A 14,309-nucleotide genomic window follows, 5' to 3' on the forward strand; every position below is an offset into this window, starting at 1 on the left:
CAGGGACTTTTTCTTAGTAAAGATGTCTATCTAGACATTGGGAGGTCTTCAGAGATGCAGGTTTGATTTTGATTTATTTGCATTTCCCAAGGGGAAGACATAATCAAGAACTTTCCACCTTTTGGCAATGGTACAATCAGATGCAACATTTATACTAGTTTGTAAACTGGATTTGCTTTCAAAAGGATTCATGTCAGTGAAAGCTTTAAAAAGAAGACTCACCAACCTAATATGTAAAAAGGCTGTCTGTCCTGAAGTAAGTCCATTCCCTATAATCTTGTGGTACCTGTTGAATATCTGCTATTGTCCTATAGTTTTGTTCTTTTCAATAAGGTATGCCTGTGGGCAGAACCATCACAACACATGTAGGTGTTATGACTGAAGTTATGTTCTCTGAAGTACAAATAGAGAATTCTAGTTGTAAAGATAAGTTTGTTTCTTTGCAGGTGAATTTGTCTCTCCTGATACCATGGACAAGTTGTTGTGGCATATCGGTATGGCAATTATCTATTTCAGCAGTGAATACTGTAGGAAAAATGGCAGTTTAATAACAAAGCAGTGACCAGGAAAATTAAAGTTACTTTTGGAGATATGATCATTTCATTTAGTATCATTTGTCTGTGGTCATACTTGATGGAAAAGGAGTACCACCTTTGCAGGCAGCATGTCATGGCTGGAGATTAAAAGTGACAGAGGAATAGCTGAGGTTTGTGTTTCAAGGATGACAAAAAAAGTGGTTGGCACAGTGGATGACACTTAGGAGTATATCAGACCCCCAGAGTTTTAGGTTTTGTAATGGCCGTATTCAGGTTCAATTCCTGTTGCTACAGACTTTGTTATATGACTGAGGAACATTTCATCTGGAAAACTGGGATGGTTTAATAATGCCTTCTTCCTTTCATTTTTCCTATGTATCTAGATGGCAGGAAGGGGTAGTACTTACAACCTTACAGATAAATAAAACTGGACTCCACACAGCTCCAGTTTTAGTTTGCTCCATTAAGTGCTGCTATGACATAAACTGCAGGACATCAGTGGCAGAGAGTTGATAAAGCATTTTCAGAGATGAAGCTGAGAAAAGTGCAGATGTTTTTTCCCTCTATCCCTTTTCAGCTTTTAAAAATTTTTATTCATTATTCATTTTCAGTCGTATACATTTTAAGGACAGAAAAGGACTATTATCAATCCATAGTCTAGCAAGTCAAAATGCATAAACCAAGCCACAATTCTGTACATGGCTCAGCTTGTAGAATTATGTCCACTCATGGCTTTAGAATTGGATCCAGTTACTACAATAAATCATCTGTTTCTTTTTGTTTCTTGCTCTAAAAAATGAGGTTTCCAGAATTTGAATTATTAGTCTAGATTTTTCCAAGCTCTTTGCAGTGAGCTTCCATTTTAAAGTTTAGAGATCCCAAATGAAGACAGCATTCCTGTAATTATTAATTAATGAAATATGGAGTATCAGAAACATCTCATTTCAATTCTCCTTTCTTGGCTGTGGTTAAATGGTTAGCCATTAGTAATGGTTCACGTTCAGTAATGTTTGCAAAGATATCAGGTATCTGTGTTTCTCTGAGTATATTGCCTTCTTCCAGACTAGATAAAAGGATTTTCATGCATTTTTTTCAAGTTTACTGTTGTATGTGGTACCCAGATATTTCAGATGTCTACACACCTTTCCAGTATGGAAACATGGCAGCTCTGATCCATCACGACCCTTTTCAGTTACCTTGAGTCACTACTGGTTCTCTTCAGCTCCACTACAATGAAAAGTCAATGTAAAGTCAGTAAAGGTGTTTCTGTCATGTACATAAATTTGTATGCGTTACTGTGCTGAGCTGCTCATCTGTATTGATTATTTTTGAAGGATATTGCAGTTTGAATTAAGAGGAACTTAAATGAATACATACATTTTGAAACATGATAGGTTCTCCATCCCATCTGTCACTGGTATCCTAGCTGGGCAGTTTGTGTGAGCTTTATGGCCTGGATCCAAAGTGCATCCTGTTCTGCCGAAAGTGTGTCCTTTCTGCACTGTAGGAACGTTGCGCGTCATGAAGCTGGGGAAGAGTCAATATCTGTGAGGTGACTCTCTGGAGACACTGGTGTAGATTGTTTACAGGCATGTGCAGTGAGTAACAGTGCAAACACCTCTGGGTCCTTCCTGGTCACAAAAGACAGTCCTTGGGTCTATAGCTTTAGGTCTTGTCTCAGCAGAAGAATAACCCACCCCAGGCTGCTCGGACAGGCTGGAGATGCATAACCTTTGTGGTCACTCTGATAATGCAGCCACAGCTGTGAGAGGAGATACGGCAATGGTTTCCTTTAGAGAATTAACTGAAGTGGTGTTTCCTTCATACAAGGGACCAAGGCTATTTGCAGGCATGTCTGCAAATGAGGGGCCCAATATGGTGTTCTGTGTTGGCCTAACTTCAACAGGCACCTCCAATAGGTGCCTTTTTCTTAAGCTTGTTTGTCCAAAACAGCTTCTCTTCCCTTCAGTTTGAGACTGTTCCTTCCTAAACAGTCCTCGCATCTTTGATCTGCTGTGTTTGAGAGGCTTTTCCTGTCTTAGTATTGTCTTTTTAGTAAGCAATTCCCCAGAGTTTGCTGAGAAGTGGCATAAATGAGTCATTCTTTCCTTTCCTGCCTGTTTGTCTCACCAGCTTCATATTAAACAATAACCAATATATTAGTATAATAAATATCTTAATACAATATTCATAAATTATGAAGAGTAGTTCCAAATCTGTCACGATGAACTCATGGGAGTGAATTGCTTTTTACAACAAGCACAGATTCCAAGGTTTTTTTGGGCTGATGCTCTAGCTCATGTAGACACTATTAACTGTTTAAACAGCCAAAGCCTAGCTTCCTTTTAAGGTAAAAATCCTTAGTATAAAAATAGCAAGGATCTGTTTGCTACCAAATATTAGTAGTACTTTCCTTCTGCCTTCCCATTTTCCTCCTAACCACCCTTTCTCCTCCGCCAAAGTCCTTCAGAAACTGTAGTTACTAGTTGTTGTAAGAAGTAATCCCAACACAATGAATATTTGTGTCCTCTTGACAGATGTGATATTGTCAGTAAAAAAGAAAGGGGTCTTCAGATGAGACTCCTGAAGATTGAGACTTCAGTGAGCTAGTGAGGAATCAAAGTAGGAAAGGAAACTCACGATTCTGCTCCCAGTTGGTAAATTCCTGAGCAGTTAGGCTATCACTAATTGTAGCCAAGATTGCTCCCTCAGTGATGATTTTTGATGTGATGTGTAATTTTCTCTTGAGATAGCAACAATAGAAATACTACACATAAGCTTTTCTTAGCCTCATAGGTTTTAATAAATTTTGGAATTGCAAAAGATCTTGAGTAAGTTTTCAAAACACAACGTAATGGCTGTAGGTTTAAGGAATTTTCTAAGTCAATAAAAATGGAGCAATGGAACAAATCTCCTGCTTGAGAATTTGCGGTTCAGAGGAGATGCTGGAAATCCGAGTTAGCTTGATCTCCTCTTAGTGGGGGGGCAATAAGCAAAGTTTTGTCTGGATGAGGGAAGAGGGAAATGAATCCTGTGTTTAAACCTCCCCTGCAGTTAGTCTGAAAATTTGGAAACTCTCATTCTTCTAGTGATTTTTCAGTGATGTATTGGCCCCATTAAAGTCAGTGGGAGTTTTGCCACAGCTTTTAATGAGGTCAGAAAGAGAACAGTACATTTCAACTGCCTTTTTTTAAAGTTGGAAATACGTTTTATATTAGTTTCTTTTACAGTGATGTATTCTAGAAACAAATCCACCTGAAATTAGATGGCATTTTCTATAGCATGATGGGAAGATGATGGGATGGAATAATCATCTCATGCTGCCTCAGGAGAACAGTAGTCACTGTCAGCATTTTTTTTTTGTCATTTGTTTGTGGGTTTTTTTAACCTGTTGGCATACATAGAATGCGCATTTGGGCACATGAGGGATAGTTTAAGATTTTACATCTACAAGCTCTGCCCTTGGTAGGAAAAGGCTGAAGTAAACAGGGCATAATTCAAATGAAAGGCAAGGAAATGGGGATTTGATTAGGATACTACAGTGAGTTTTAACTATTTTGTGATATATTGTAGTTATATTTCACATCTTACATTGTGCCAACAGCAACAACACATGATGCATTGTAAGTCTACATTCCTTCTATTACCAGTGAAATGCATCTGTCTATGAACAGAGTATGGCATGGTTTCAACAGCCTGTCACAATAGTGCACTCATTAATATGCCTGTGCAGGTTTATAAGTTAAATATTTATAAGATATGCAAATGTTTGCTCTCCTTTAATTCACAAGTGATGAATAATCAAAGCTTTGCTTTCTGTGCTTCAAGTAAAAAGTTCTGCTCTGGAATGTTGTTTTAGTAGGCAATAATTTGATGAAAATATGAAGGTGGATGGAGGGGGAGGGAATCCTTTATTTATTCTCTGCTGTTTGTCTGAAGCCGTGCAACCACTTCAGCTTTAAAGCACCTTCTCCTGTTTTGTTATCTGACTCTGAATATTTTTGATGACTTTGAAACATGTTGCATTTAAAAAACAAAACAAAACAAAGACTGAAGTATCCAAGTGTCTTTCCCTCTTCTTGGTCCAGGTGCTTCCTGTGGTGAGTATGCACTGCTTACCAGAAACCAGTGCCAGCAGAGCTCCTTGTGGTCTGCAGAGAAAGCTTACTCCAAACCTTTTGGGACAACTTGTCTTTCCTTAAGTACTAATCCTTGTCCCTGTTCTCTTGTGGCAGGGGAATGTTATGAATGTACCTTTACTTAAATTTGCAAGTCACCTATAAGTGTGTGGGGATAGAAATGCAGACGTGCACCTTTAGCAAGGTATTTTGGTATTCATGGTGGTATCTCCTGAGAAACGCTGCTTGGCACCTGGTCCACTACTTTGAAGACTGAATGGAAGTTGGCAGGAGCCTGCCCTCTCCTCCTGGGCAGCAGATCCTGGAAGAATGCATCTCATGTGAGGGGACCAAGTGGGCAGAGAAGTTTATTTACTCACCCAGAAAATGAATAATCTCTAATGCTCATCCCATATTGTCTAAGTGTTGTCCCTCCTGCCTCTGTGGTGTGGTGGCTGCCTCACTCTGCGAGGCGGAGTGAGCTCACAGTTGACTGGCTTGCTTGTCCAGCAACACCTAGGGATGGAAGCTGCATAAAGCGGGAGCTTATGTCAACCTGGGTGGGGGTCAGCTTGAGGTAATTGAGTTTTAGTGTGTGAGCCTCTTACTGTTTGTTTTAAATAGTGAGTCTGCAAACATCAACATAAATAGGAGCCACTTCTACTCTCATAGTTCAAAGCATTTTCACAGTGTTTATAACTGCTGATGAACAATGTTTCAGAGAAAGCAGAACCCAGGCTTCCAAGATTAGCACATTTTGGGTTATGAGATGCTCAAGGTTGTGTATTGTAAACAGCATTAGAAACTCTTCTGCATAGTTGTGCTTTGGACTGTAGCAAGCTTTAAAAGAAAATGTCTAATTGTGCCTGGATTTATTTTATAAATTGGGACTGTTTCAGCAGTCTGTGTGGCCTTCCATTCAGCTGTTTGTTTAAGCCAAGCTAAAAGCCACTTATCTAAAGATGATTTATTCTCACTCTTGAGCTGACAGATCCAGGCTGGGAAGGTCAAAAGCTGAATTGTAGAGTTTAGTCTGAGCCCCCATCTTCAGTCAAACCATAAGGGGAGCATGAAGGACTGGCCAGAACATTGTTCTGGAAGGTACTTGTAGGTCTCTTTCAGGTTGCTTGTAGGATACCTTTTTAAAATAAACACCTGTGGTATGTGATTGACTCAGATTTGAACTTTGCAGCTGTTCCCTTCTATCTGCCTGGTATGCCAAAGCAAAACCCTGCAGTTCAACATCTCTAAAATCAAAACCTTAATTCAAATATTATAATTTGGATCAGCTTCTGACTTTCTGGTTTTGGCAGTGTAAGTAAAATGGAGGCCAGTGTTTCTTTATCTAGTTCAGAAAAAGAGATGTTATGTATTTACTTACCATATAGCAATGTTGTGTAGTAAAAGGCAACAGCTGAATAGTCTTAGCTAGAGATGTGGAAGTATAACTTGAGGCAGAGTATCCAGTTGTCAAAATTGCATCTACAGAGGAAGAGGTTTTAGTGATATTTTAAGATGGTATGTTTTGTTAGATTAAAACAACCGAAAGATTTTTGCATTCAATAACTCAGTTTTGTTCTCTCTAATGCTTTGAGGATCTGATGTTCTCACTGACATCTTTTCACTGTGTTAGACTTCACTTAATGCAGAACCTGACGATCAGCATGGTTCAGGGAGCAGAGGAAATGATGCTGAAGGTGTAGTTTTGACTCGTCCAAGAGCTGTGCTGTCCAGCCGAGGAGTGGTGGGGTGGGATGGTGCTGCCAAGACCCTCGCACTGAGGACCTGCCATGGTGCGTGGCTCATACGTCTGCTTGCTGTGCGGGGCTGTTTCCCTCCTGGGATACCTGCTTGCCTAGCACGGATGGCTTCTTCCCATGCCTGTACAGTTGAATGAAATAGTAAAAACAGAGGGAGGCCCAAATGATTAAGGGGCGAGCCAGCTTTTTGTAGTCTGCTTCCTCAGCTAGAGTTATTTTGAATGAGTTAATACCAAAGGGGTTAAAAAACTGTTGTATGTTTTGAATTTGGGCTGTCAAAGCAAATATTTTGACAGTCAGTCAAAAGTGGATATTGAACGGCATGCTGTGAAGAGCATACCAGTTCTGTCATGGAAAACACTTGTAGAGGGATGGGAAACTGAGAGGGGGAATAAACAGCCATTTTTCAGCCTTGCAAAGGCCTAGCCTGAGTTTCTGTGAGCAAAAATGGAAGAAAAGGGGTGAGCAGAGTGCTGGAGGGAAGCTTCATGAAGTGCAGTTATTTAACACAGTCTGTAGCTGGAAAGGCTTCAATGTATAGCACAAACATGCTGTTGGAGCTGTGTGAGAATTGGTTAGGTTCATATGGAAACTTAAGGTGAGGTGTCTTGGAAGGAAAAGGTTAACTGCACAATTATGACTGAACTGTAACTTATCTCCCGTACTTCATGTGCAATCTTTCCTTGCTTAGTCTCACAAAGAAGAAATGCTCTTGCCCCTCCTCTGGTCTATATGTTTCTGCCTGTCTGCTCATGAAAAGGAGTTGCAGGAGAGTGGCCCCTGCCCCTTGTTTGGTCTCACCATCCTACTTCATATGTTTCTGTCCATCTGCTCACAAAAAGGAGTTGTAGGTGAGTGGCACTCCCATTTGAGGGCATCACTAGTGCAAGAATAAATTTATGCAGAAGTTCTCCCATGAATAAGGGTATGTTGTTCTGGATATGTGTTTTGTACCAGAATAAAGTACTCATTACCTGGGAAAAGATGAATTGTGAAGGTTTAATTGGAAATCAAAGTATATTCTGTTGAACTGTAGTTACTGATGACATTTACTAACTTTTAGGTGCTGTGAAGTTTGCCTGTGTTGCAAAACAGGGAAGTGTATGTTTCACTGAATTCCTAAGATTTGAGTCAGCCTCCATATCATCTTTAGACACGCTATTTTGGTTATGCAGTGACTTCTCTGGAGATGCTGTGTTTTAAAATGTTGCTGCAATTTATTCTTGCACTTGTATTTCAAATGGAAAAGAACCCCATGGCTTGTTTTTTTTCTTCTGATTCTAATATAGCATCCCACATTTGTTATCAGTGCCATGTTTTTATGGCTGCCAGTGTTCATCTGAAATTTCCACCTACTTAAGTAAATACGAACTTCGTTCTCATCTATGTTCAATAAACAGTATTTTATGTTCAGTAGGTACAAAGTAATCAGTAACAGCTATGATGGGTGTTCAACTTTTACTGCACCTCAATTAAAATCCTGGCATTACAAAGATGAGGAGTTCACATGGGTGTGGTGCTTGCACAGAAATGGGGATTTTAGAGCTTTTTGGAACTTTTCTTAAAAAACAAAGACATTTTCTACTAAATTCTCTTTAATTGTGGAGATGACATCAGAAAAATGTAGGTTCGTAGTGGACTTTTCCTACATTCCAGTTGTTATTTAAAGTGGAAATACTGAGAGAATTAATTTTTTTTTTGGCAGGCTGACACTTCAGCTCTCTGTTATTACAAAGGGTGTATTCAAGTCATCAGTATGTCACGTTGCTTGAAAACTTCATGCTTCCCCCCCAAAAAATGGAAAATGAGCTGAACTGTTATCTCAGTATAGCTAAAGCACAACTAAATAGGTTTTGCCTTTTTTTAAGGCAGTGCTGTAATGTTGAACTAAGGGATTCAAAATTCAGTTGTTGGCACAGCAACTTCAGGCTATGTATCTGCTAGTACCAGAGGTGTCTGCAGATCTAGACGAGAAAGAGTAATGTGGATAAAATCTTGCAGATGATTAACTACGACCAGTATAGGAGGGAGTAGAAATTGCTGGATGAAAGTCTGAATGTGTTGAAGTTGTGGGGGTGTGTTTCATTTTGCGTTCAGTGGGACTAGGATTCAACCACTGAGCTCAAAACTCCTAAGACATGAAACACCAACCACATGACAAAGCTAAAAAAAAAAAAGAGGATGTCTGTTTTTCTGGCATCTGCTGACCCCTTTGTGTTTGGCAGCAGCGCAGCAGTGAGGTCCAGATCTGGTTCTCAACTCTCCTGCCTCCAGTTCAGTGTTGGTATTTTGTTTTTTGTGAGGAAAACTTGGAAGTGCTACATTCTCATCACGGAGAGGGTAATGTGAGGGCATTTCCTGCTACCTCCCCTTGCTTTCAAGTGACACAGTTTCAGTTCAAGCACAGAGGCGTATGCGATGACCCATTTGTTATTTTAAGGCCAATATTTGGATATGAGTTGGAAGTATAGTGATCTCTGATTGCCTCTTGTACTAAGATAACTGTAACTCTGGGAATGTCATCAGCTACTCTTGAAAGGCAGCATAAAGGCTTGGGGGAAGCCCTGGGGATCATTTTGCTGCAGTCCCAGTGTGCACAGAACTGTGGATGGGGAGAACTGAGAGGAGTCAGGAAGGTCAAGGCTGACTGGCAACCCCCCTCACCAGAGCTCTTGGCCACTTTGCAGCAACTGGTACATTTTTGTGCAGATTCCTGTTTACAGTGGCCTAAGTCACCAGAGGCTGCCAGTGCTGGCATCAGTTCAAGATGAGGTGTGTGACATACCTGCAGGCAGATAGTTTTTCTGAAACACTGGTGCAAAGCTGGGTACAGACCTGGGGAAGCACTGCTTCTGCAAAACCTGGGCTTCAAAGGCGTGGGCAGTGTCACCACATCGCAGGGTGGGCTGTTCCCAGCTGCAATCGTGTTCATCTCATCTTGAGGCCAAGGTTGACTTAGCTGCAGTCAGCAGAAGCCCAAAAGGTTGGAACAAGGTTCCTTCATTGGCCCTTGCACCCAGGTGCCTGTGGCACGTGGCACTGTACTGAGCTCCCTTCCCAAAGGCGTGCTGTGCTACCTCCCCAAAATGAAGGCAGGAGCTGCACGTCTGTGAAACTGCTTAAACGTGTACGAACATTTTGCTGGGTAACTGCCAGCAACCTTGGTTAATTTCGACCAGAGGAAGATGACGGGGGCGTGGTGATAGGAGTGGGTGGGACTGCTGGGTGTTACAGAGACCTTTGCTTGCAAAGTGCTTGACAAACACCCTCAATAGGATGGGGCAGAGTAGATACCGTAAGTACTGCCGGGCAGCGGGAGCTTAATCACTCCCCTGGGACAAAGCCGTGAGGTTTCCAGCAGGCTCTGTTTCACCGGCCCTTGTTAGAGCTTTTGCACGTTGATGTGGTTCTGCACAAGATCTTGGCTTGTTGTGGGGGTGGAAATGAAGACTTTTTTCTCGCTGCTGATGTGTTGTCTCTTTCTCTTGTAGGTGTGTGATGTCAAACAGTGGGCAGTCCTTGCAGTCTCCCCCGCCAGCCTGCAGTGTCATGTGCCAGTATGAATATTAAGAAAGAAAAGCATACTTCAGAGCGCAGCATCCTAGAAAGAAAAAAGGAGGAACTAAACGGAAAGAACAAATGACTGCACTGCTTGCAAAACTTGGGGCTGTTCACTTTTTCTCCTGAGAAATTTCATCTTGGCCTTTGTGAGAGAGCTGAAAGAGCAGGCAGAGCAGCCACCGTGATTATCTTAGGGTCCTTTTTTTCTTTCTTAATTTAATTTTTCCCCCCTTGTGCCTGGATTTTAAGACTGTCAGCTGCACTGATCACAAGCGCTGGACATCAATATGTGTCATGTCATTGTAACGTGTCGGTCGATGCTATGGACTCTCCTGAGTATTGTGGTGGCTTTTGCAGAGCTCATTGCTTTCATGAGCGCAGACTGGCTGATTGGCAAAGCAAAGCCTTCAAACTCCGAGGATGTGGACAACAGAACAGGGGGATCACAGGAGCCTTACCATCCAACACTGGGCATCTATGGGCGCTGCACCAGAATCTCCCACACGCAGCTTTCTAGACGAGACACGCTTTGTGGTCCTTATGCCGAAAACTTCAATGAGATTGCCAGTGGGTTCTGGCAGGCAACCGCTATTTTTCTAGCCGTGGGAATCATGATTCTCTGTGCTGTGGCGTTTGTGTCTGTCTTTACTATGTGTGTGCAGAGTATTATGAAGAAAAGCATTTTTAATGTCTGTGGGCTGCTACAAGGGATTGCAGGTATGTGTACTTTGACAGCAACTAAAGATGTTAATTTTGGGGCCATTCAGCTAAAGAAATATAACAATTCTGTCCTGTCTACAGACTGCATTAGGCAGACCCAAAGCGGTTCTATATGCTGGTGTTTATTCAAACACAACTGAAATTTATAGCTACACAGCATGTAATACATTGACATTGGCAGCAGAATTGCAGCCTGTTGTGTGCCAAAATGAACTGACCAGTGTTGCTTTTGTTTGCTGTTCAGTTTTTTCCATCTGTTTGAATTTCTTTCAGTAACAAAAACTTCTCCCCTTTGTTACCAGCAGAGAGCAAAGTTAATACTCACTTACATTAAGGCAGTCTATCTCCCTCTCACTACCTCAGTAATTTTTCCATGGACTGGACTGAAGGCAGTTCTCAGTGTCTCGGAGGCTTCATGACTGTGGTGAGAGCAAATACCACCCCAGAGACATGAACAGCCTGCAGTCGCACACCCCATTCCCCACCTTTTCATGCTAAGCAGCCTTCTTCAAGGCTGTGAGTTTGACAAGCGATATCTTATGATAAACCCTTCCTTTAGCCAGCTTACTGTTCAGCTGCAGTTACACCGCCCAGTGAGCTTATCTATTCACTGTCCCAAGTATCAGCTGTGCTTTGCCTGAAAAGATGAATTGGTTCTAGAGATTTGGTGTTTCTGCTTAAACCCATGGATTTTACAGAGATTAAATAACTGTTAGTAAACCAACACTGGACGGCCCTAGTTAGAGAAGTATTTGGCTTTCTGTACTTGCCAGCAAGCTGTGGGGAGAACCTGTCCCATATTCAGGTTTTCGTCTTTTGTGCTGTGTGCATGTGGTCATCCGGAGTAGGAGAGTAGTCTTCTGCCCTACCTCTGGCAGCCCTCAGAGACCTGTGAGGAGGGAGGGAATGAGCAGGGCCATCTCTTCTTTCCCTCTTGGTGGTGCTCTTAAGCAGATGTTTTCAATTCAAAAAATGTTTTTGTTACAAAAAATTTGGGAAGTTTTAACTTGTTTCTTTGAAAAGTGAATCTGGCTTCTTGCCTCCACTGAGGTGACCAAACACATCTGTAGTGGCTGTACCTTGGCAGGAGGTGTAATAATAGGTGTTCAAACCTTTATGAAGCTGGTTAGTTTCATTTGCTTGATTGAGACCTAAATTTATCTTATTCTAAATACATATGGGGGAGTGGGCAAAAACTTAATTTGTTGCCTGCTGCAGCCTTCCCGAGCCAGCAGTATGAGCCAGGGGCAAGCTGACGCTGGCCCCTGAAGCACTAGCGTGGTGGCTCTCATCATCCTCCACTTCATGCTGCTTCGGTATAAAAGCGTACTGCTTATTTCATGTCATCCACGATGTAAGGGTTGTGCTTCTGGGGCAGAATTAGATCCCTAAGTTGGCTCAAGATGCTTCTGTTCACATGATGGCATACAATTAACAGATGAATGTACTTTAGATAGAAATTACAGGTTTTGCTGTAGTCACTCCTGGTTTGCAGAATTTGCCAGAACCAGTGCAACAAGGAAGCAGCTCTGCAGTGCAGATTAAGCCAGTGGAAGGTATTAGCTCCTTGCTTTCTTAACTTGTATTTCAGAAATAATCCATGAAACCTGTTTTTCAGGAGATGACATTACTTCTTTTCTGTTCGAGGGGTATTTGCATGGGAGAGATTGGTTAGCAGCGTAAGTAGGTATCTGGCACGTCAGACTTGGGGCTGTTGAAAAGATTACTTACAACTCTGATACCATCTCAAAATATCTAGTCTAACATCAAGATTAGCAGGAAGTAGGTTCTTGTATCTTGGAATACTGTTCTGGGGACCATGTATTTGTGAGAAAATATGTGCAGTTTTATGTTTTTCAATCAAACCAGCTGTACCTGTAATGGGACTTGTAGCCTCATGAATTGAACAACATGGTCGACAAAGCATTTCTTACATGTTAGAGGGTAGATCAGTCCTTTATGAGCTGTACTGAGGATAGAAGCACTTCCTTTCTTATAATTCAGATAGATGACACAGCATGAAACTGGGTAACAGAAAGGTCACGTTACTGAAACTGTTGCTGTAAGTATGTCTGCCAGTATTTGCAGCAAGGCGTCTTGTGGCTAGCAACTCGTTTTCTCAAGATTAGTTTTATTGGGTCCACTGCTACTTTTGTGCCAGTAGCATTACAGCATCTGCTTACTTAGTTGAAATTATTTTCCTTATGACTTATCACAGCTGTTAATTTCAACTTTCTCAGTTCCTGAGTTTTGGAAAATGCTTAAGTAAGTTGTTCATAAGGACAGTTGTCAGCATGGTTAATCCATACAGGGATTATGATAGCTAGACTAATGACCTGACCAGAGAACAAGATACAACCCTGCCTTAATGGTCTTAAGTGTAAGATCATTCTTCAAATGTGAACAATTTTGTTTTTAATAAGCGTAGGAGAAGAATTCACAAAATCACTTTGTTTATCAGCCTGTATCAGTCCAATATTTGCAAGTATGTCAAACATCTCATTTTCAAAGATGAGATGCACCCATGATAGAGTCATCTACAGGAACTCAGGATCTTGCAGACTTAATCTCATTTAAAATCTCTATATCTTTGCAGTGGAGATTTAATATAATTAAAAACATACAACAAGTTAATTTATTCCTGGAATTCATCATGAAAAAACAATAACAGACACCGGATATATCTTTTCAGTCTAGCAACATTGGTTGTGACCTGCATGATGCCTATGGTGAAATTACAGAACAGAAAGCAATGTCTCTTCTGTTACAACCCTTTGACAAATGTGCAAACTCTCATTTAGGTCAATGGGAAGGAGCCATACACACATCTGCTCCATAGATGTTTGGGGGTTTTTTTGTGGCAGAAAATTAGAAATACAAAGCCATAAAGGAAGAAAATATGGCTTTCATTTAAACTCCTCTATTTCCTTTGTTATAGAGCAAGACCTTCTACCACTTATTTTCAGACTGCAGTGCCTTTCATTCTGGAGCTGTAGAGACAGTAATCAGTGGCCCTGGTTTTGGAGATGTTTGAGGATCGTTTCATCTGGAAAAGCAACTTTTCTCTGCAATACAGAGTGCAAAGAACACAGCCATGTAATTAAATAGATAATTACTACCCAGCAGCAAGAAGACCAGGCAGACTTTCATTTGTATGTCTTTTTGGGGAAAGTAGTCTATTTTTACAGTCTGTGAATCACTTGAAATGCAGAGGCTAGAAGAGGCAGCATGCTATTATATGGTAGCTGATAAGAACCAATTCAAAATAATTATCTAGTTAAAGGAAGTAAATAATTAATTGGTGATCCCTTACTGACATACCTTGGTACGCATATAGGATAGTTGCATATGTGCTTACAAACCTTACTTGGGCTTGGGTATTTCACTTTGATGCTAAGTAATGTAATTTAAATATAACCTGGCCTCAAAGGAGGGTGGGGGGGAGCTTAAGACAGAGCCTAAACCAGGTTCAGCTTCCATCTCTGACACAGTTTCCTTAATGAAGTTCATAATCACCACCTTTTCTTGGCTTTTTTTTTTTTTTTTTTTTTTTAAACCTCTAAGGGCACAGCTGTGCAGAGCAGGCCCCTGGCATCATGGCTGGGTGGACAGGG

The 14,309-nt window shown here is 41.2% G+C and overlaps 1 protein-coding gene across 6 annotated transcripts in view; it reads left to right on the forward strand.

Annotated features, from left to right (window-relative positions):
- LHFPL2 (LHFPL tetraspan subfamily member 2) overlaps nt 1–14,309 on the forward strand; it is a 125,183-nt gene that overhangs the window by 98,351 nt on the left and 12,523 nt on the right. For 4 of the 6 annotated variants that reach the window (XM_054811060.1, XM_054811059.1, XM_054811061.1 and 1 more), the window contains one exon: nt 9,906–10,692. In XM_054811060.1, the coding sequence (XP_054667035.1) occupies nt 10,263–10,692 (430 nt within the window). In that variant the 5' untranslated portion in view covers nt 9,906–10,262. The other 2 variants (XM_054811065.1, XM_054811064.1) reach the window with 2 other exon arrangements.

The sequence above is a fragment of the Grus americana genome, chromosome Z (genome assembly GCF_028858705.1).
Source record: "Grus americana isolate bGruAme1 chromosome Z, bGruAme1.mat, whole genome shotgun sequence".
Classification (NCBI taxonomy): domain Eukaryota; kingdom Metazoa; phylum Chordata; class Aves; order Gruiformes; family Gruidae; genus Grus; species Grus americana.